Raw genomic sequence first — 21,224 nt, 5'->3', positions numbered from 1 at the left:
CGAAACATTACCAGTGCCAAATTAGGTTAAGCTGCAATGATCTATCGAGACTTCAGAACTAACACATAACCCATTTCCCTTTGATTTTCTCTTCTTTTAGTGCCACTTAAAAACATGGCGACCACTTTTCAGTTGTCATGCCAATGAAGCACCCTGGGGTAAAAGTTTTTACCCACAACGCTCTACTTTTTTTTTTTTTTAAACAATTCTGCCGGAGAAGGAGCCACGCTCATATTTCTTCCCGTCTCAAAAATCTGATTAATATGAATGAGTGTTTTCTTTAAGAATGGATGAAACCTGTGGCAGTCGACAGATTGATGTAAAGTGCACTAGACATTATGCCAGTAGTGTAGGACAAGAGTTGGACGGCGCTGCTCCAGACACTGTGAATTGTGGCCTCCTTCCTGACATACCTGTGGCCTGAACCTCCAAACCTTTCCATGCACACACACACACACACACACACACACACACACACACACACACACACACACACACACACACACACACACACACACAGAAGCTAATCTACCCAGATCAGCACCAAAAGAGTTTCTCTGCACCGTATACAGCCTTTCCCCCCCCCAATCTTATGCTAATTCCAGGATGTGGGATCTGCTGCATTCAAACGCCATGTGCTCATGTTGTCCTCAATCAGCGTGCGCTGAGAGATTAGCAACCAGCAAAACAAATGTTTGACAACAAAGAGTGCGGAAGATTTTTGAGCCGTGTCATGAGGAACCTTTTCAAGGACTATAGCTTGTCTGCTGACTGACAAGCCAGTGATCTAAGATGACCACATACCTTGATTTTACATTTCTATTATTGTAAGGATTGTATTGTTAGCGCTCTGTCAATAGTTGAAGAGTCGAGCCCGCTCTTAACTAGCGGGATAAATAAGCTTTCCAGCTTCACAGTTCTTTACTTTTGCCAAGTTGGCTTTCCCTTCCTGTCAGTGTTGTGTTCGAGTTTGGCGAGGGCCGAGGGAGTAAATGTGACCAAGTTAATGTGTATGTCAGTTTCCTGTAAACACATCCAGACTGTATATCCTAGAGAAATACATGGTTAAGTATGAGGTTTGGTCTAATGTTGCAGTCTACTTTTACTGAATGGAAGAATTGGCAATGAAATACTAGACATATTTGATACATTATGTTGGTGGTGTCAAGAGAAACATTTATAATACAGCTGCAACAGCTTTTATTTCTTCTTTTAATCAAAAGTGACATTGAGCGTGTTTTAATATATTTGAATTTATGTGTGAAAACCTTCATGAATGCATATAAAATTATAATTGCTTGCACATTATTTCATCAATTCCTGCAAGGCATTTGATTTAAAAACTATATCAGAAAGTAACAACATTTAAATAATGCAGCTGCTCAGTTGTCCACCAAGTAGAGCCTGAACTGAGAAACAACCTACATCGGTGCCACTGAAATAAGAATCCATTTTTTAGACACGGGATTGACAGTTGAACCTAAGACACAATATTTTCCATCTGAGATTCAGAGCAGCCAATTTCAGGGTTTCTCCTTCATGTGTCATACGCAGCGAATGCCGACTGGAGATGAACAATCCCCAGTCTGTGCGATGCACAGGCTCTGTGATCGATGGAGTGTCGCTGTAAACCTCATCCCTAAGACATATTCTTATTAGCACTTAATCTTACTTCCATCCACCCCGGCTTCAGGAGAAGTAGTGTAGTTTGGCACAGTCAGCGTCTCCCAGCACACCAACAAAAGAAATGAAAAAAACAAGATAAATCTGACAGTTGCTGACTGTTTTTTTCACATGATTACAAACTGATGCTTGCTCTGGGCCCACTTAGCACTCCCTTTTGTCTGGGTGGATCTGTTTGGGGCGGGTGGAGGAATCTAATATGCGTCCACAGCCAGTAACGCCGGCATGCTCTACTCCGTCTCTCAGGGTTGGTCCAGTTTGCGGCAAAGTGTTTTATTAAGCATTGTGGTAGGTCGCTCGGAATGAGCGCCGCCGCTACCCGGTCCCTGCTTGTGATATTCAAGACTCGGCTTAGATCAACTGAAGTGTCTCTTGTTTGGAGAAATTGGTTTCGCCCAAGGACATTTTCCTGCAAACGGGACACTAAGGAGTCTACACTGATAGTCACTTATTGTGGAATGGACTGTCTTGTTACTGGCTCCTTTGTCTTCCGCATGCAACTCAAGCCGAGGCCAGAGCCACTGCGGTTTTTGGGGCTTTCATCGGCTGTCTCAACACAATCGTTCAGGAGGCCAGCTCTGACCAGAATTAATGCAATATTCACATTCATAACCAATCAGCATTCGAACGTCGAGAGGGGAGCCAGTGTTTGCATGAATGACAAATTGTTGAATTGGACTTTTTTTACTATGAATTAGAGAATACCCTGCTGATATATCTATTATGGTCGTTTTGGTTTTAGCCTTGTACTCGGCTTGTCTTCTGCTGGTCAGCCCTCCCACAGTCGAGTCTGTTGCCTCCAGTTCACCCCGTCCTTGTCATCGGGTGAAGTCCGGGTCATCCCCACATGAGGGATGATACGCCGGTCTGAAAGAATTCTGCTTTTCTGTTCTAGTGCAGAATAAACGGCCTGCTCAACCACCATGTTATCATCATTCCAATGCGGCTGTAGAACAAACTAACCATGGCGCTGACACAATATTTAAACATCGCTACATCCTCGTAGGACCCTAACTCTTAACTGTAACCGGGTTCATGTCACCATCACGCACAGCTAGAAAGAAGGAAACTGCCGGGGAATGTGAAAAAACTCATGAGCCTAGCAAAGCCTGTTATGTATTTTGATTTTAATGTTCTCGGTGATCACTGACGACGGTCATCGCACTGGTTGCTCATTGAAAGGTCAAGATAAAGGACAAGTACGCTCATTGTTTTGGTCATTGTCAATTGGGCAGCTTGTAAAATGTAGTTGTCGTGCAACTTTTTTCTTTTTGTGTTAAAGCCTCTAAACAAACACCCACACAGGTGTTTTCAGTTAATGTGGCTGATTAGACCTCTTCTCAGGACTAATTAAGCGACATCTTCCTGAGTCTCCTGTTAGCTCGGTTGCACCTGTTAAGGAGGGACAAATCCCACCGTTATCCTTCTCATTGGTAGATGCATGACCCGATACATCAACCTGTGAGGCTGTTCAGAGGCGTTACTGCTCAAGCTAAAGGCTGGAGCGTGCTTCAACTGAACAAGTGTGTGTCTGAATCAACCACATTTAAAGGGGGGGATCCTGCTGTCATAGAAAGGGGGATAATGATGATGGCAATTCAAAGTCAGATAAGTGCATTCAGTTTGAACAATCAAAATTAAGTAGTCGTGAGAAAAGTGAAAAAGGGGGCCGGAAATAAAAAAGAGGAACCCCGCTCTCTCGTCCGTACACTCGGCTAATCGCGAGCCTTAGTGGATTGCCATTTCAGAAAGCTACATAAAAAGTGTGTTGGGGGTTTCGACTACTGCTTGACTCTTCAACACGCTCTTATGTCAAAGCATGCCGACATCTTTCACGTGTTTACTTCTGTCTTGTTAATCCCCTTTCACTGCTTACTCCCCTGTGTTTGTCCTGCAGCTAGCCATGGAGCGTACCCCATCTGTAAAGGCTGCTCGGTGTGCTCCAGGGACAATGGCTGTGTAAACTGCCAGCCGAAGCTCTTCCTGTTTTTGCGGAGGGAGAGGATGAGGCAGTACGGGGAGTGTCTTCACGACTGCCCGGCCGGATACTACGGCATGCGCAGCCCCGACCTCAACATGTGCTCCAGTAAGTACCCTCAACTTTAACCCACCCTGCCTCCCCCACGCTTCTCCCAGCGCCCCACCCACTCAACCTCCCTCTTTTTCCCAACAACACATGATATATTGTCAATTATCCAGAGGAGACACACATACTTCAAAATTTGGACAGCTCATCTGTTCACACAGGTGGATGGGAGCAGTGGAGCATCGTTTAAGCAGCGTCTCTCTCGGGATTGAACCGCAAACTCCAGCTAGGATGTTTCTCATGTCTCTTTAACAATCCCTACAATACCGAACATCCTACACGATCACAAGGATGTTTGAAGGCTGGAAATCCAGATGCAAATGCAAGGTTAGGAAGCACCGAAGAGTCGGCCAAACCTACTCCAGAGACTTGTATCACCACATTGAAAGCAACATGTAAAAACCGTCCCTTTTGGCCATGTCATTCAATAGCATCTGAACTACAAAGATGATTATATATTTGCATTTGGGCATGAAACTAACTTATTTTGGCTTGTGGATCGAGACTTTCACCAGCCAGTGTGAATTTTTTTTTTTTGGCAGCCAGAGTAGTTTTTTGACTTTGAACAGAAAGCCAGTCACAATTGAAGAGTCCAGATCCTCCAACTGTGCGTTCATTGAAATTTGATAAGAAAAAAACAAAGCATTAAGAGCGGCAAAGCATTAATCCTGAGGATTAGTAGTGTAACTGCGAGGAAAGGCAAACATGGTCTAATTCCAAACTTGGCTTGCTTTTAATTATGGTTTCAGCTATAAAAACAATGTTAGATATATGGCTAATAGTCTTATAATAGTCTCATTGTTACACGTGTTACTCTTGTGGCTCGCAGGAAAAGAAGTAAATGTTATTTTTCACCATACGTTTTTCGGTTAAAATACTCTTTGGTTTTAATAACTTGAGACGGACCACACCTTCGGTCTCACACGCTCTGAATGATGTTTTACTGTTTAAAATATTATTTTTTAACTCCAAACAATAACAGCGAAACGTTAACATGTTCTCATGATTCTCGTGAAAGGGTGAAAAAAAATTAAAGAATTCAATTAGTGAAATGTCTCCCTCTCCTCCTCATGTAGCCCCCGTTCTCATAACCTTATTTTAACATGGAATATGCTCGAAGAGAAAGGGGGAGCCTTTGTAGCTTTACACGGAGCCCGAGGTGTTGGCTGAGTGTTTCATATGAAAAAACAGAGAGAAACTTGAACTCATTTGCTTCCCTGAGCCAAACTCCTGACAGACGCAAGCCCCAGAGGAAAGCGTCTGGACCTTTAGGCCCAATAATGGGAGCATGTAGCAACCGCAGGAAGAAAAAAAAAACTGCTACATTATGCTCACCCAATCGTCCGCTGGCTCCATTTGATTATGAAAATGAAAAGCATTTCAAAGCTGCATGTTGGGAGTTTGTGGTGGATGGTTTAGAAAATTGAAACTTCAGTACTCAGAAATCTAGCAATTTGACATCAGGGCGTGTTCACATTTAGTTGTGCAGGTACAGGTAGCGCTGGAAGATGTATCTAACGAGGGTGTATATCTTCCTTTAAGTGTTAAGTTGGGGTTACCAAGCAATGAGCCTCCCGCTAACTCTAAAGTTTTCTTATTTAAATGCTGTGTTGGTCAAGTAAATTTAACTTATTGCCCAATATAAAAACCCACACATTTGCCTCTGGGGGCTTTCAAATCGGTACAGCATATGACATCCGCTGTCCTGTTCTACCCTCGCTCAGGATAAGGAAAACAAACCCCTTAACCGTGGAGAAAAAATATTATAAAAATATTATTATGTTGCTCTACACTCATCTCTTGCAAATTTGGGAGAGGGATCCCTTCTCAGTTGCTCGTATAATCAGTGCCAGTCACGTCACCCAATTTGTATGACTCAGAGAATTGCAAGAGAAAGACATCTTGTTCTCTGGTAAAGAGTCTTTTTTATTTTTATTTTTTTATGTAAACCCTGCTAGCCTAACCGCAGTATCCGCATGCATGTGGATTTTAAACTTAACTGATCCTGATGTGTGCGGCAAGTTAATTTGAATCCCTCTCCGTACCAACTGCTCAGAGAGAAACATCTTGTATTGTCACGTAGCATCAGATCTCAGAGCGAGACCTACTTTGAAGTGATCGCTGCCTCGATCATGGCTCTCTAATCCAGTTCCCTATTTGACCCTCATTCTCAGCTGTGCTCCGCATGTCATTTTCACTAACCCGTACACGTGAGCGGATATTTCACTGGGTTGGAAGCTAATTGATGGGTCAGTAAATATTATTTGTGAGTTGACGCGAGGGCTCAAAGTAGACAAATGATGGTGAGGGGTTCTCCGCCGACGCGGTCAGAGCTGCCGTGTGCTGCTGGTTTCCAAAAGAGGGCCCTGGAACGTGGCATTATGTCTCTGTTATCATGATCTTTCTAAACACAGGCTCTGAAATCACTTAGGGAGCAGCTGCTTATTATTACACCAGCGTTTGTCTGTGTGATCTTATCTCATTCAAGAATTATTTTTTGCGTGGACTGCCTGGGTAAAGGAAAACCAGAGCAAGCAAGAGGCTTGTACGCTCAGCCACTCGCTTAAACCTCACTTTCTATTTTTCCTGAAAGGCCTCCCGAGGCATGTGACAGAGAGAGGCATGCTTGGAGAGAAGGGATAAATACACTTCTTACTCTGTGAGCAGGAAATATGACGCGTTTGATCGATAACAGGTCAGCGCAATACGTTACAATATTCACATGTAAAAAGGCAAAATGTATACAAAAAGGTCAACTCTAGGCTGTCTCTATTCAATCACAGAACATTATCTAATAGTGTACTTTCTAACATAGAAGAAGAAAAAAAAAGTCATAGTAAAGAAATCGCAACATAATATAACTGGAAGCCCATTCACAGACACACTTCAGCTGGCCTCTAAAGAGGCCCGATACATGGGAGCCACAATATGAACTACTCAGATGTAGCCGGTTCGTTAGCAGTACCTTTTTGGTTTATTATTATGTTACATTGGGTCTCTGCTTTGCAAGAACTCCTTTCAACAGCAAATGGACGGGCTGATATGAGCCATAAACCTTATGCAGTAACTCCAGCGTTATCCACAGGGGTTCTTATCAGCTGCCCAGAAGAGGCCCTGCACCAGTGTCTGTGAGTGTCAACCCGCCGCTCCGCGCAGAAGATTTGTAGCAATGGTCACACAGTGTGGCGCTTTATGTACAGCCAAATCCGTGTGAATGCGGCGTAGTCATGCTCTCGCCTCAGTCACATTTCATAATACCTCGGTTTTAACATACGTTCCCAAGCCAAAGCATATTCTGTCATTTTGTATCACAGGCAGGCTCTCTTGCTGAAAGAATTATGGGCTGAAAAGTGACTATCAGAGCCATCTTTTAGAAGAGAGAATGCGTTGAGAGGGTCAGAATAGGAGCAAGGCTGCATTTAAACTTTCCTCCCTCGGGGTGTATTATGGCCCCCCACTGACACACACACACGCACGCACGCACACACACAGGGATAGCCAATATCCTGGAAGCGTGGTTTAAATATCACAGCTCCGTCAGTGCCAGTCTAATGTGCCACTGGAGACTCCTCTGTCAGCGGTAATTTTTTTACTGCAGTTCTCATGCAGCAGGAAAGTAGTTACCAAATCCAATTGTTTTATGCCTTTCTGCTTTGTCACATCAATTTGGGGAAGGAAGAAAGCGATTGGATGCGACTTCTCCAAGATCGTTTCAGTTTTCAAGTACATCCTAGGAATTGGTTGGGTTGGAGGTGGATGAGAGCCGTGCACCATGGGTCCCGGCCAAAATGGTACCCAGGCTCTAAAAAGGACCTGAAATGGGCTTTGCAACCTTTAGCCGGCAGCGCTGGCAGCCTCTCCATGTCTCTCGTTCAACTTCTCGCTCTGGTTCTGAGCTTGTGGGTGTTTCCATTGCACAGACTAACCAACAAAAAGACCAGTTGCTTTTGGCCCATGCACCTCACCAAGAGACGTTCAATCATCACAGCTTTACTAACTTTCAGATTTGCCAGACAACACAATGTGCCCACCAAACCGAGCCTGGCTCCCGTGTTGAATCGGGTTATTTTTCACCACTCTGCATTTCATAGCAAACGGTGTAACGTGTGAGTGGACGGACTGACTGTCTGTGCTTGACCGCTGTCTGAAAAGCTTGAGCTGTCTGTGTGTACACTGGAGCTGGACGAGCAGATACAGGGGCAGGTCAGGGCATATCACACACTGCGTTCCTTGAAGTGGAGAAGCTTGGAGGACCGCTGACACATCTGTCATCGCCGTTCTCTCTCTGGGGGATGCTGATTGACAGGAACACCACCCCCGCTTCACCTGGCTCTCTACGCTGTCATGCGGAGGAGCACCCAGGTGGAAAAGAAAAGCCAGCACGGAGGGAGTTGGGAAGAACATGGCAGGTCTGGCCTTTGCCATGAACTCCTGCCATCTGCAGCTCCACACGACATGGCTGGGTGGCAGCGAGCAAGCCAAAGCCTCCATGTCAGCCAAACCCGGGGCCTAGAGACTAGGTCAGAGCTATTTGACTCAGCTTGGAGGCGAGGGATGGAAAAATGGGGCTTGTTTTCCCCCTCGCACTGCCAGGCCCTTTACAACATGGACACTCCTGCTGCGAAACATTGGTTCTGGTTAGCTCTCTCTCGATGAGGCTGATGAGCGGTCTCACAACCCGCCCTCCGGCTCAGATGACACGACAAAACCCCACACGAGAGATTCGTCTTCACAAAGCGATTATTTTTTTTAGCATCTCTTCTTTACACGGTGAATATCCATGTAAAGTGAGTGATTTCACATGGTGCTGTCAGGCTGCGGAGGAACAGAAGTTGACTGAAGCTGACTTGAGGCTTTGCGTGTCTGTGATAAACTCGGTGGGTTCGCTATCCAGACCACAGCTAAGGGACATCTTTTGCCAAGCATGCACCATTAGAGCGCAAGTGACGCTCTGTGACTCATCTCGCAACTTCAAATGCACTTGACATGCAAACCACATAAAATTCAAGTGTAAAGTCAAACTAACAACCAAAAAATTAAAATAAAAGTCGTGACAGTGATACGGGTAATGGTGGAACTGCCGCAGCGCTGATGACATCTCTATAAATCGCGCACCCTGTGCCAGTTTACCCACAGCTTTTTATGAAATTTCCTTCAGAGCTGGAACACAAGGCTTTTCCTCCTGCGTTCATGATGTAATTCGGGGGGCCAGAACCAGGCCGGGAGATAATGATGATAATGCGTTTAAGTCCCAGGAACACCGGGCCTTCAATGAGATCTTATGACCTCATTATTTCTCATTAGTCTCCCCGAGGCACCTAGACGGAGATTTTAAAGGTGGTCCAGAGGTTAATCCTGCTGGGAGAATGAACCCGCTCCCCTGTATCGGTTTGTGGAGCTGCCGGTCGAGCTGCCTCACTTGGCCCACTGGTCAGTGTGGGAGCTTCTCCAGTGTCACAGATAGCTCATGCTGTCCCAGATAGCCTTTTGCCAGATAACCCGACAGAGGGATGAATGTCTGTCACAGTGATCCCTTCCTACCCACCTCGCTCCTCGATGACCTTTGACCCTCCGACTTTGCCTCCCTGCATTCTCACTCCCGTGGAGCCGCATTGATGTGTCATCCACCTCATCCATCTCACAGAGTGACATTGTTACTTATCTTCTATTCAGAAAACAACGTTTCCGGGGCATTTGCGCCATTTCTGAAACCGACAGTTCTGTTTTAATCAGAAAACCTTGCCAAGTGCTACTGCCGCCGCAAGAATACAGTATTGCACACAGCTGTGTTGCTCCTATTTACTGTCAATAACTAAGGATTGCACAACAACTCTGGCTTGAAAGTACTGCCAGATGTTTCTTGTTTCCTCTTTGTCTTTTATATATTTTTTCTGTTTTGTTTAGGAGCTTAACGTCAGGCCTGGGAAGTGTGAAGGGGAAAACAGAGTTCTGCTCTCCAATTAGCCTGGTGATTTATTAGCCTGCTACTTATATTGGGTTTAGTTTGTATCAAACCCGAGCCTGACCGATTGGATTTCACCCAGAACGAAATGGATGAGGGGAGAGAGCTTAAAAAAAAGCCAAATGCATTTATGCCTCTCTTAGACTCAAACATTCCACACCAAAGTCTCCACAGCAGTGCGTAACTCCAGAGATCCAATACATATTGTCGAGAGATAAAATAGAGCAAAAGAAAAACCGAGATAAGATAACTAATATCAGATGATTGAATTAATAGCATGATGCGAGAACACAGGAAATTACCAACGAGATCAGTGATTTTCAGTCAGTTTATCTACATTTTTCAGAATGTGGAGTACAGCTTCAGGGCCCGAGTGGGTCTGTATCTCAAGTCATATCTGATTGGTATGTGTGTGTGTGTGTGTGTGTGTGTGTGTCCATGGTTTGTTTAGACTGGTCGGGAAAGCGTGAGACCAGAGTGAGTGGGTAGAGGCCATACTTTAGGGTTCAAAGTAAAGTGGGGAGGGACCCCCTCGTTTTGGAGGAATGTCGAGGAGGAGGCTGATGGTTAGCTGGAGATGGTGTAATTAAGGGGTGTGATTGTGAGAACCTTCCCTTCCCCGAGCCCTGCAAGGGTCACAGATAAAAGAGCAGCCCTCAGCCTCCATCACACTCACATGTGGGGAAAATCACGCATGCGCTAATGTATGTCTCGCCCCCCCCCCGACCTCGTGTCCCTCCCCCTCGTGTGCGACGCGATCGGTGGGGCGGATTACACCGTACCTGGTGGGTGACGATGGCGGCAGGTCATAGATCGCGGCTCCCTGACAATGGCCCGCATAGAGCCTCTGAGGAACACCATAAATTAGCCAGCCTTGGGAGGCTCCTTCTAATCATGTGGGCCTGTGCGTCGTCCTGTTGGTGTGGTTGTTGTAATTTGCTATTTGCAGAGTCAGAGCTCCGTGACACATTGTCGTGCCTTTCCTTTGCAAACGCGCGCCGCTGTGTGTCATGCGCGGCAGCAGGGCGTGGCGTGGGAGGATAAGTGCGCCGCCGTGTTCGCTGACTAAATGCATCAGCATCTGTTTGGCGAGGCCGCCTCAACGTTTTGCTGTCCCCTCCTCGCCCTCCCCTCCTCCGACCCACCTTCCCCCTTTCATATTGTGGCCAGAACCTCCGCACAGCTGGCCGGCATTGTGATCACGAGCCATCATTCACCCTCTAATGAAAACAGGACTCCCCAGTAATCCTCAGTATTCTCAGTTATGCACACAGACACATATTGGAGCAACTATTCAGGGCCCTACCAGGATGTATTCTTCTTATCGCAGCGTGGCCATTAGTTGAAAACATCGAGACTGTAGGATGTTGTGGATATTTTGTTGAAAGAGGTCAGCGTGACACAATTCCTCACTGTCTCATTGTTGTTGCTCTGTTTCACACTTTGTTCGCTCAAGAACAAGAAGATGAAAAATAAAATGTATGTCAGGCGAAACACTTTCTCTGAAACGCAGATTAAAACCCAGAGAGCAATGATACCGAGGGCACCGACAGCTTTTTCTTTTTCTGGAGAGACAACATAATCCTTTCAAGAACCCCATTCCCCAAACCCCTTAGCTTCCGATCAACTCCAGATGAGAGGCTTGCTCAGACCCTGATGACTCTCCCCTCTGTCTCTCCTCCTTTCTCCAGGGTGCAGGATAGAGAACTGTGAGTCCTGCTTCAGCAAAGACTTCTGCACCAAGTGCAAGTCAGGCTTTTACCTCCACAAAGGGCGCTGCTTTGAGAAGTGCCCCGAGGGCTTTGCCCCGCTGGAGGACACCATGGAGTGTGGAGGTACGTGAAACAACACAAATATGTACACAAACAACTTGTACACCTTACGTTACCTGTACACTGTATTCTATAACTTCTCAGTTTGTCCTGCTTATTTTGACAAAAAAAAGCAGTTGAACTGGGACCACACACAAAAAGGTTCTCGCATCCCAGTAAAGCTCCGTCGCCTCCGTATTAAAGCTTGACCCGGGGACCTTTGAGTCTCCTCCGCATTGCACTCTGCTGTGGTTTCACTGTTTCTGTGTGTCCCCGCAGAGGGCTGCGAGGTAGGCCAGTGGAGCGAATGGGGAGCCTGCACCAGGAGAAACAAAACCTGTGGCTACAAGTGGGGTCTCGAGACCCGGACGCGGCACATTGTAAAGAAACCGCCCAAGGACACAATACCCTGTCCCACCATCGCCGAGTCCAGGATGTGCAAAATGGCCATGAGGCACTGCAGGAGAGGTAAGGATGTTATACAGCCATATGTCGATGTGTGTGAGAGAGATACCGTCCATTTCAGAGTTTACACTACTCTGGTGGATATTAAAGAAAACAGCCCCTGTATCCCACAGGAGAGCTCTTTCCCCTTTCAGAGTTCCACCTGTTTCATGTAACCCTTGTACCTTCAACTCAGCTTTGTTTTTTCACCGTCTGTGTGCGTGTTTTTTTTTTTTTTTGAGGTGCACAGTAGTGTTTCAGCGTGTGAAATATCAGTATTTTTCCATGCCGTCCTTGTTCGAGCCAGCTCCTCCTCTGAGGTATATTTTCCCCCCACTCTCCCATCTCCCTTCCCCTCCCCAGTGGAATTCTTCAAAGTACAAACTGCAGGTTTCCTCAATGGCCGTCTCTGTTTCCTCCCGTCAGAGGGAGATATTTGCGGTGCACACAGCATGTATGTCAGGCCATTAAATGAGAAGTCAATTCTGGAATTTCTCTCGGTGTGAATACCGAGGGAAAGATTTTTTTTTTCAAAAAGTAAACCATTTCTTTTAGACGGTCCAAACACACCGGGGGGGGCTCAGTTAGCAGTGCTTTTAAAATAAATATATTTTTCCTTAATGCACTTTAACTTCTCTCATAAACTTTGGATTAGGAAAGGCCAAGCGTAAATATTTAATTTACCAAATAAGGAAGCAATTACAGTGGCAGATATCATTCAGGCTTTCAAAAAAAAAACATTGTTTAACAGAAAGAGGAAAATATTCTAACCTCGAGGATTTTTCTCCATTTTTGGCGTGGAGTGTTGGATGGGAGGCTCATAAAGTGAAGTGGTGAAAGTGTAAATAAACTTGAAACAAACCCTGATGTTTTCTCGTATTACAACACTACCACGGCAGTCGTCGCTCTCTGGGTTGGAAACTGTGATTCCATGGCGCAGTTAGTTCCTAAAGCCCCGTCCCGTTTGTCAGGGGAAATCCCCCCCAACCCCCGAGCGCCGCTTTGCGACTTTCCCGTGCCTGCTTGACCTTTTCCAAGAAACTTTATGACCTTATTTAATTAAAATGTGGCATTGTTGCGCATGGTTACTGCCGGTAATTATCTCAAGAAGTCACTGATGGGAAGTTCTTGTGAGGTGTAAAGTGCATAGCAGAACCATTCTTCTTTAGTCCTTTATAAACCGACTCCCCGTGTTCTTCTTACTTAAAGCTACTGTTCATGGCAAACCACTCCATTCAGTGCAGTTCCTTATTCAGTGACTGACTTGCGTCCCTGTGGAAGATCAGCGGCCTCGGCGGTGTGGTTAAAAGCCACGTGTAAACGTGTCGCAGTGTGTGCGTCTTAGGACTCCACGGGCTCGTGAAGTGCTGCGGTGGCCCGTTTAATAAAGGTAAATTTCAGGCCTGGGCATGTGTTGTTAATTCCCCACCGCTTGACCGTTAGTGAAAAATCCCCACTTGGCAAAAGCCAGTGAAATGCAACACTCTTCAGTTCAAATAAATACAATGTAAAAAAAAAAAAGCAAGCTGCTGAAGTCGAACAGGAGGAGATCCAGTGCCGTCGCATAGAAGCTCGAACGACTGACATTGTAAAATAATCACTTCCCGTTTGTGATAATAAAGAATGGTCCTGTGGGAGGAGAGGCCACCCTCTGAAATGCAGGTGATCAGGATGTGGAGGTTCAAGAAAGGGCTGCAATATGGCTGAGGTCATCATGAAGTACCTTGTTATGTGACCTTTTGAAATGAATGATAGACCCCTAGCACTTCTTGATATAACAGGATTTATACTGCAGTGAGTCTTTAAATAGAATTTAGGAAACTGTAACCTCATTGTATGGATTTTTATACCCAGGAGGAAATATAAATATAAGACGTGCCTATAATGATCACTCGGAATTTAAGACATTTTGATCAGCTCTTCTCACCGGACACCAGACACCAATGTTTAGGATAAGCATGGGATTATATAACTGCAGACCGTAAAGATGCTGTGGATTAAGTGGAGACAGGAAATAAGAGGATGCAGCATGTAGGTATACACTATTTATAGCAATGATTATCTGATCACCCGGGCTAGCATTTCTACATATCTACGTCATTGACAGATCCCTGTCTCCCAGTTTAGGAAAATAAGCGAATGATCTTCTTCTTTTCCCACTGTGTCGACAGAGACCTAATCCCTATATGTAAGACACACACACGCAGAGAAAGTAAAGCCCAGATAATGTCACGAGGTGAGGCATTCACAGCAAACATGGCGAGTTGTGGAAACCGTGTCTGATGCGTTCCGTCCAAGTTGCTGATCAGTGTAAACACCGGATATCATTCGCACTGCTGGGATTCATTTTCTGTTCTCGTTCGACGTTTGGCAGAACACCATTGTCCTGATAACACACGCTGTACCCAAAACAGCGGGGAGAGACTGCGTGGAGCACGCTGACAGACACTAAATGTGGCGCTGCAGTATCACAAGCGCTATTTCCATCTCCGCTGTTGAGCTGATTTTGAGCAAACTTCAGAAGTTTGGCAAATATAGAAAAAGGGAATTTCTATATGGAAAGTCCATTTGTTTCGGTTGCATTTTGCGATCTTTGGTGGATAATGCCCTTGCATAGCTTGACAAGCTATTGCGCAATGCCGCACTTCCATTGCCAAACTGTGCGTGCTCACTCGCGTGTACGCCATCACTGTTCACAATCTGTGTATCGTTTGACCTGCTTGTTTGTTGTTTTTGGCAGTGAGAATAAATAACTGCAGCATTATTTATTTGGAGAAAGAAAAGAAGGTGCTCCCTTGGCTATTAATCCCATTTAAAACATCAAGTGATTATGAAAAACGGCGGAGCAGTGTTGATGGAAAACTAGGCCAGCTGTTTAATTTTTGTTTGCACACAATACTTCAATGGAGGATGCACGATCCAATCTCCAGAGGAGTAAGGAGGTCTCGTCTCGTGGCTGCTTGGCTGGCGTGTGCGTTGTACCCTTGAGGCGGTAAAACACTCTCCCATCCTCCGGATCCCCGGAGTGGTGCTATGAACAGCCTATAAACAATAAAGAGACTTTATTAATAGCTGCTCCGGCGCTATCACCATTGACAGACTGCCCCCCCACTCCTGATGGGAGGAGGGGAGAGGAAAGGTGAGGAGAGTGATAACGCAGCGCTCGGCTGTTCCACATTGATGCCATTAAGGATCTCCGTGCAGAAATTTCCCAGAAACCCCTGTCCTGAGACACTGGTCGTGTGTGTGGGTGTGACGAGTTTGGTTGCTCTTTCTCTGCGCCAATCAATCCATCGAGTTATTTTCCTTTCCCGGTCTCCTGCCCACCCACCCTACCATAATCTTTGCACAACAGCTGCTTCTGCCATGTCAGTGACATTAGATCTTGTGTAAACAACTTTAAAATGCGAAATCCCTTCAAACTCCCACTCTTAACGTAATCCCTGATTTGGGATTTAAGAGGGACTAAAGTCCAACACAAACGCACCACTGCAACTCGGGCTAATTTCCAACCGTTTTTTTTTTACAAATCGGCTTTCAAATTCTCAGACGGCGCAAAACGTCTCTGTGTTTGCAGGCCGGAGTTGCATGTGTGCCGCTCCGCTTGCTTGATTTGTAGGTGCAAGTAGATCCAGGAGGCGGCCAAGTCCAAAGTCAACCCAAAACAAGAACAGAAGTTTTACAATATGAAGTTATGGAACAGTAAACATTTATAGCAAAGCGAATGTTGGAGCTGGCAACAGAAACCTATTTAAGACCTCGGTTTCCCAGAACAATGCAGTGCAGTGTGCAGAAAAGGAGAGCAGAGAGAGGAATAATAAGAAAGTAGGAGCATATAATTATCTTTGGCCACTAGATCATGTACCTGTACTTGGAGAGCTAGCGACCTTCGTGGGAGTATTGATCTCCCGTGTGTGTAACCAGAGAAACCATTTCTGCTGTAGGGCTCAATCGAGGCCAAGCCCTCCATCCCATCAGTCATCTGCGTGCTCGGATCCAGCCACCACTAATACGGTCTGTCATAACTTCTGTGTGCAGTTTGTGTTTGTACTGTAACTGTGATAACTGCCTCTTGTGTAGCCGGGATGCCCAGTGGATTCCCTCCGCCATCAATTCGAAACCCTGGACAAGTTTTCTTACATGTTCCGCGGGACCGATGTGGAGAGGAAGATAAACCCGCCTGTTTACCACCTCATCCCTCCTCCACGGGGTCTCAGTATTTAAGGACTTGGACATGACATAAAGGCAGGCAGTTGTGATTTTACACCACAATCACCTACAGTCTGGAACAGGGCGACCAAAGTGAACCCAGATCCGCCCCGGCATCGAACAGATCCCAGGAGGATTTGGTTGACTGGTGGGATTTACGCCAGGTTCTGTCTGAAGCCAGTGTGGTTCTGCGGCGAATCCGCAGTGCTGTGGACCTCCTGGTCCTCACCGTCTGCGAACCATCTGCTCCAAAGCCTCTGCTCCCGTAAAACGATGCACAGAGCAACGGTGATTGGCTCAAATCCACTGTGGAGGAAGCTCAACCGCCTTGTCTGTTGCGCACGCTGCCCGAGACACCAAACAAATCCGGTTTCTGGCAGACTTTGCGTACGAGCCGGCGGTTAGCGCGCCCCTGTGCGAGCGTGTGACACACAGTTTTGGTGTTTATACTCGCTGTGCCAAAGGGTTTCAGCTCTGGCGTAAGATGCCGTTCACTTCTGAGCATTTTAGTTACGCAGCCAGTTTGATCACATCTGAGTCTGGCCCGTGTTAGCCTTGGAAACCCGACAACCAAACACATTTCCGGATGTGTTTTTGTCAGCCTGTTAGCCTTCTATCAGGCCAGCTTTTCTTTTTCTGAAACAGATGCACACTTTCAACTTGAGGCTAATTGATGGAGCGTGCTCTTCCCATCTCAGCAGAAGAGCTCACGGTGTTTGTCCAAGCCAAACACCGATGGAGCCCTGCTCGAGCCACCACTCTGAAGTCTATCCAGAGCACTTGAGAACAGAGGTTTGCTTTTCTGTTCCTCCAATGTACTTATCTCATTATTCCAATTAATCTTCCTCGGGTGGGCTCTCTGTGAAGTCAGGACTGTTGGAAGAGAGGGAGAGCTGGTGCCCAGATGACAAGTCCGGCTCTCGTTTCTGCCACAGCGGAATGAGGGCTGGTGATTAACGACGATCTCTGGCCCGGGTAATATCACGGACAATCCGGATCAGTTCTTCCCGCCAGCGGGAGAGCAGCGAGGAGCGTTTTTCCCAGGGCAGAAGGAGAGCACTAATTGGCAGCCGACCTGTCATCGTGATTATGTGTGCCTCACACCGCAGCCTGTTGTGACTGGGGGAGCCACAGCTTAATCTTCATTTAATAAGGCCGCTCCATAGGGGCTGACACAGTAGCTGGTGAGAAGGCCCTCAGAAGTGCCCTGCCATCCTTTGGTCTGCCTGGGTTCGCATCTTGCACTGTACATTAACCTAATCGAATGCTCCAGAAATCAAGTTGGGAAGAAACACAACAATGAGTTCCTCACGTTGTGTACACACACACACACACACACACACACACACACACACAACCATAAAGCTGAGATGACAGAGTCTTTTGGTAGCTTTGCATCGGGCTGTAGTGAATCAGACTCCGGGTGAAGAAGAAAGACACATCAACCTGTCATTGACTTGGCCAGGTCTCCAGCGTCCCGATGCCAATGGCAGTTATGGTCCCCGCTGCGGTCACAGTCACAAATTAACACAAGTTCTGTTTCGGCTATAACATATTTGAAAGTCTCTGCCATAGATTATTCCCCCCCGACCCCCTGTCTCTGCGCTTGTGTTTCAAATCTCTTCCTTGACAGATAACACAAATGTCTATCTGCTCTCGCCCGGACAGGCAATCAACACTTGCTTTATGTCCTCAAACCAAACATTCTGGGTTTATTTTTCTGCCTCTCGTGCAGTTGAGTCGTGTTAAATCGTCCGTTGGAGGAGAAAGTCATTACCAGTAGTCTCCGAGACTTCTCTGCCCTGGGTGCATTCCTTATTGGGAGGTGTGGGTAGGAGGGAGGGAGGGAGGGGGGTCTCTGATTAACTTCCCACTAAGTGCCCCTGCTTTCTGACCAAAATAAATATGGCTGCTGTCATTTTGTCAGCAACTGTCTTCAGAGAGCAATATTTGAAACACCCCATGATCCTGCTGGCTTTATATGGAGAATCCATCGTCATACCACAGGCATGAGCCATAAACATGTGGAGGCCTTTCAAAGAACGGGGGGTGGAGAGATGGAAGTAAGAGGAGGGGTCAGCAGTGCTTGCTGGGGCTCCATACTCCACATTATTGTCATCTGGTCTTTTCCGAGCAGGAAGAAAGAGGGGGGTGTGAGTGAAGGTTTGTTTTTCACACTCTTTGGCCCAGTTGAGTTGTGGTTTTGCTGAACTGCCTTTTGTAGACCCGCGTTCAAACATTCGATGCAGCAGTTCTCTTATTCGTTCGACTCGCTTGCTTGTGAAGTGTGCATCAGTAGTTATGCTATCCAATGAACCCAGGCCAGCGGATGTAGATATCCAGAGTACACTTTGATGTCGAGCAGAGGTCCGCTTGACGGCCAAAACATCTCCAGAAGTTGGTGTTTAATTAAACTCCCCCGGGATGACGAGCCGCACGGTTGCACACAATCGCGATCCTGAATAGGTTATTTCTGAGCTCGAAGAACCGGCACGCACTCATTGTTCAGCGGGACTTTTGTCAAAGAGGAGGACCGCCGCAACGCTTGCGAGGCTTCCGTTGCCGTTGCTCTGGCAGAGGAAATGAGGCATATGGCTCCAACATCAACAGCCCCATTAAAAACAGACGCACGCAAACAAACAAAGTGGCAGCAAACTGGAGAAGAAGAAAGAGGAGGAGGGGAAGATACTGTACAGAAGTGGAATGTTTTCATGTTCTCTCGCCCCGCAAACGGGAGCTATTTCCCCCCGCTGAGAGGAATATGAGCCGATGTTGCCCGTGACCCGGTCGGGGCCGTAAAGCGCGCCCTCGGTGAGCGTTCCCTTGACTGGCAGTTTGTGCAGTTACACCCTGTGATCATCTTTTTTTCTTTAACAGCAGATGAGACACGCTCTGTGTCTTCACACGGATGGATGGCAACAGGTTGTGATGAGATCTTTGAAGTAGGGTTGGACTCGCACATGGATCTTTTTTTGGTCTTTTATGACATTTATGTCTCTTGCCAGCCAGAGACGTTCACTTGTGACATGACGGAGGTTTGCCCCCCTGAGCACAGTTGGTGATTATTTCCCCATTTCATATCAGAAAGCTGAGCAGTGAAATCAATGCAGAGATGTCTTAAAGGATTTTACAGAGCAGCTTCAGGGGTGGCAATCTGTAAAACCTGCAATGAAACTCGCCTCCCCTGCTTTAAAAAATTTCATTAGTATGGATTCAGAGTGTGCTAAGGTGATCCAAATGTAGCCGTAGAGGCTCCTCCACTCTGACAGGCATAACATTCGGAAACACTGACTTTTGAACTTTATTGGAATTGTTTGGAATGGAGAAATTTTACGATATCAAACACACACACACACACACACACACACACACACACACACACACACACACACACACACACACACACAGGCTCATCTGTTTTCTGCTTCAGTCCAGTGTCCACATCGTTACGACCTGATATTGGAGAGGGCCCCTGTGTGGAGGTTTCTCACCTCGTATTTAGATAACACAAGCTGGTCACAGTGGGATCTGTCTGATGCATCGCTGTCTGCCAGACCTCCAGTCCGGCACCGCTGCCAGCTCTCCCGTGGGCCGCAAACACTTTCATCTCCACCCAACCGGGCGATGAAGATGCACACAGACACGTACACAGACAGACAGACAGACAGACAGACAGACAGACAGGCATATGTGGAGTATGAGACATGCGTAATAGACACCGCCAAACAATAAAACAGACCTCACAGGCAGAGCAAGTCACCACATTATCGACTCTTTTCCCCGTCCCTCTTTCCATCCCCTTTTCCTGTCTCGTACTCCGATGACACCCTTCTCGCTCACGTATCGCATAACACGGCGCGGGGCCGTCTGAGGATCCCTGTGCACGCAACAGAGGAGGACGTGTTTGCGTGGCGCACGATGTTCGCCACGAACACGTCGTGCGCTGGAGCCCTCGCTCTCCAGTGGTCTGGCTCGCCGGCTGGAGGAGGAGAGAAGCGAGGCGAAGGAGCCGAACGGGGAAAAACATCTGCCGCAGAGTTGCACTGGCCCCAGCCACCAGAAGCCCCTCTCCTCTCTGCTCCTCTCTCCGCCCTCCTTCCCTCTCATTCTCCATCTCTGGCGGGATTCTTCACAGAGACATCGCAGCTTTTAATTACAGCTGCTGATTCAGAGGGAGGCTGTGGCTTCTCACCCGCTCATGTCCACGAGCGTGGACCCGGAACACGCAGACATGCAGACACAACGCAAAGCAGCAAGTATAGACCTGCCGGCCTTTGGCTGTGTGTACGCCTTTTTGTGTGTGCGTGAATTAACAGAGACAAATACATGGGTAGGGAGGGGGTACACTAATCGCAGAGCCATTATAGTGGTAAGTAGAGGCCAGGGCCAACTTACTAAGGTAGCACCACACTCCAATCAACACAAAAAATGCAAAACACAGTAGGAAGAAGGGGTGATGTCACAAGTTAGATATGTCAGCTTAAAGGGAGCTCACCCAAAATTAAAGCGTGTTTCTCCTCTTACCTGGAATGCTATTCATCAATATAGACTGTTTTGTGAGTGCTGGATATCGGCCCTAGAGATGTCGGCCTTCTCACCAGTATCATGGAACACCCGGCTCTGTGGAGCTCAACAGCCTCTTTTCCAGAAATCATGACCAGGAATTGTTTTCTTTCAACCGTAGTTCCTGCATGAAACTGCTCACAACAAGTCTATCTCAGATTAATGAAATTACCTTCGCTCATGATTTCTGGAAAGAGATGTTGTTTTTTTCTTCTCCTTTTGCCGCTTTGAGCACCACAAGCCGAGTCTAGTTCAATTAAATTTGAGAGAAAGCAGATTTCGCCGTGTCGGAGATCTCCAACACTCGGCAACTCGCATCCCGAACAATCTAGATTGACGAATTGCACGACAGGTTAGAGGAAAAATATGCATTTTTGATTTTGGAGTGAACTGTCCCTGAAATGGAGAAATGGTATCCACCAACTCTTGGTACAATATGTCAACATATTTATCATAAAGTAAACAA

At 46.7% G+C, this 21,224-nt stretch overlaps 1 protein-coding gene across 3 annotated transcripts in view; it reads left to right on the top strand.

The window, feature by feature from the left end:
• The window catches only part of rspo2 (R-spondin 2), a gene marked incomplete at its 3' end in the record, with an annotated part of 52,474 nt that overhangs the window by 18,824 nt on the left and 12,426 nt on the right, over positions 1 to 21,224 (top strand). For 2 of the 3 annotated variants that reach the window (XM_079227733.1, XM_079227732.1), the window contains exons 2-4: positions 3,581 to 3,769; positions 11,423 to 11,566; positions 11,822 to 12,010. In XM_079227733.1, coding sequence (XP_079083859.1) covers positions 3,581 to 3,769; positions 11,423 to 11,566; positions 11,822 to 12,010 — 522 coding nt within the window. Of the gene's footprint in view, positions 1 to 3,580; positions 3,770 to 11,422; positions 11,567 to 11,821; positions 12,044 to 21,224 lie in introns of all 3 variants that reach the window. The other variant, XM_079227731.1, reaches the window with a different exon arrangement.

Source organism: Taurulus bubalis (assembly GCF_910589615.1).
Source record: "Taurulus bubalis genome assembly, chromosome: 12".
NCBI classification, from domain to species: Eukaryota; Metazoa; Chordata; class Actinopteri; order Perciformes; family Cottidae; genus Taurulus; species Taurulus bubalis.
This window is presented reverse-complemented; position numbering and strand designations above follow the sequence as displayed.